This window comes from Sinocyclocheilus rhinocerous, unplaced genomic scaffold, assembly GCF_001515625.1.
Source record: "Sinocyclocheilus rhinocerous isolate Xijiao unplaced genomic scaffold, SAMN03320098_v1.1 scaffold1381, whole genome shotgun sequence".
NCBI lineage: Eukaryota > Metazoa > Chordata > Actinopteri > Cypriniformes > Cyprinidae > Sinocyclocheilus > Sinocyclocheilus rhinocerous.
Genome location: NW_015654074.1, coordinates 224,327 through 225,437, shown reverse-complemented (window position 1 = coordinate 225,437; position 1,111 = coordinate 224,327). Strand labels below are relative to the sequence as shown.

The 1,111-nt window shown below is 45.8% G+C and overlaps 1 protein-coding gene across 1 annotated transcript in view; it reads left to right on the top strand.

The window, feature by feature from the left end:
• Window positions 1-426: 426 nt before the first annotated feature.
• The window catches only part of LOC107716875 (girdin), a gene marked incomplete at its 5' end in the record, with an annotated part of 37,386 nt that continues 36,701 nt past the window's right edge, over window positions 427-1,111 (top strand). The window contains 1 exon segment of the mRNA XM_016523480.1: window positions 427-511. Within this exon segment, the coding sequence (XP_016378966.1) occupies window positions 427-511 (85 nt within the window).

The window sequence follows — 1,111 nt, the reverse complement described above, 5'->3', positions numbered from 1 at the left end:
AAATCAACAGGAAAATGAAACGGTTGCCCACATCTTAAATGGATGTTGTTGTTACAAAGGACTGTATGTGTCCAGACACGATCGCCTGGTTGATCTGATTGTAAAGGACTTGAAAACAATACATAAAGACAGTAAGTGTATGTTAGCCATGTGTACCTGTCATCTTGCAAACTGACTTCCCAAGGTATTTGGATTCCGTTTTCGTTGCTTGTCTTGTGGATCCAAATAAAAGAATAAAATGTGTGTGTGCAGCTGATGCTCAGTCTTGATCTGAGAGGCAGAATCAGTATCACAGCATGTTCTCTGATGTAGAGCAGAGCAGAAGTGTCCCGGATTGAGCCTGGTTTCTGACTGCAGGCGTGTGTGTGTGTGTGTGTGAGTGAATCACGGTGAGGCCTGAGGGTGTGTGCTGCTCACTCCTGACCCGCTGCTGTGTTCCAGGAGACGCTGCAGCAGCTGGTGGTGATGTCACTTCCTGACGTGCTGGTGCTGGGCCGGACTCCTCTGAGCGGTACGTCTCGCCTCGCCTCGCTCTCTCTGCAGGACATCACACACTCACAGTGCCAGCCCTTCACGACTTCTACTAGCCACAGTCTGTCAGCCTCACAGCTTAGATTTGACAACAGAATGTATTATTAAATCTGATTCTGAATCATTGAATCCCTTTTGGGTTTAGCCATCCTACCTGTCACAGAGTCTCTTAAAGGGATAGTTCACCCCAAAATGAAAATTCTGTCATTAATTACTCACCCTCGTGTCGTTCCAAACCCGTAAGACCTTCGTTCATCTTCAGAAGTTATGTCTTCTGCCATTCTGGAGAGTACCCAAGAATGTAATCAGCGTTGTTTATGCTTAGGGGAAAGCGTGCGCATGCGTTGTGATACTGGTATCGGTATCGGGCCCGATACTGAGCTCCTGTACTCGTACTCGTACTCGTTAAAATGCCCCGATACCAAAGCCGATACCACACAGCATGTGATAAGCGCCATATTCAGACAAAGAAACACCGACAACAGAGAGCAGAATGGAGTTATTAGAGATTAAGGATGTCTACGAAGTATATGTATGCAATGAATATAAAACATTCAGTATTAATGCCTGTATAGCTGAT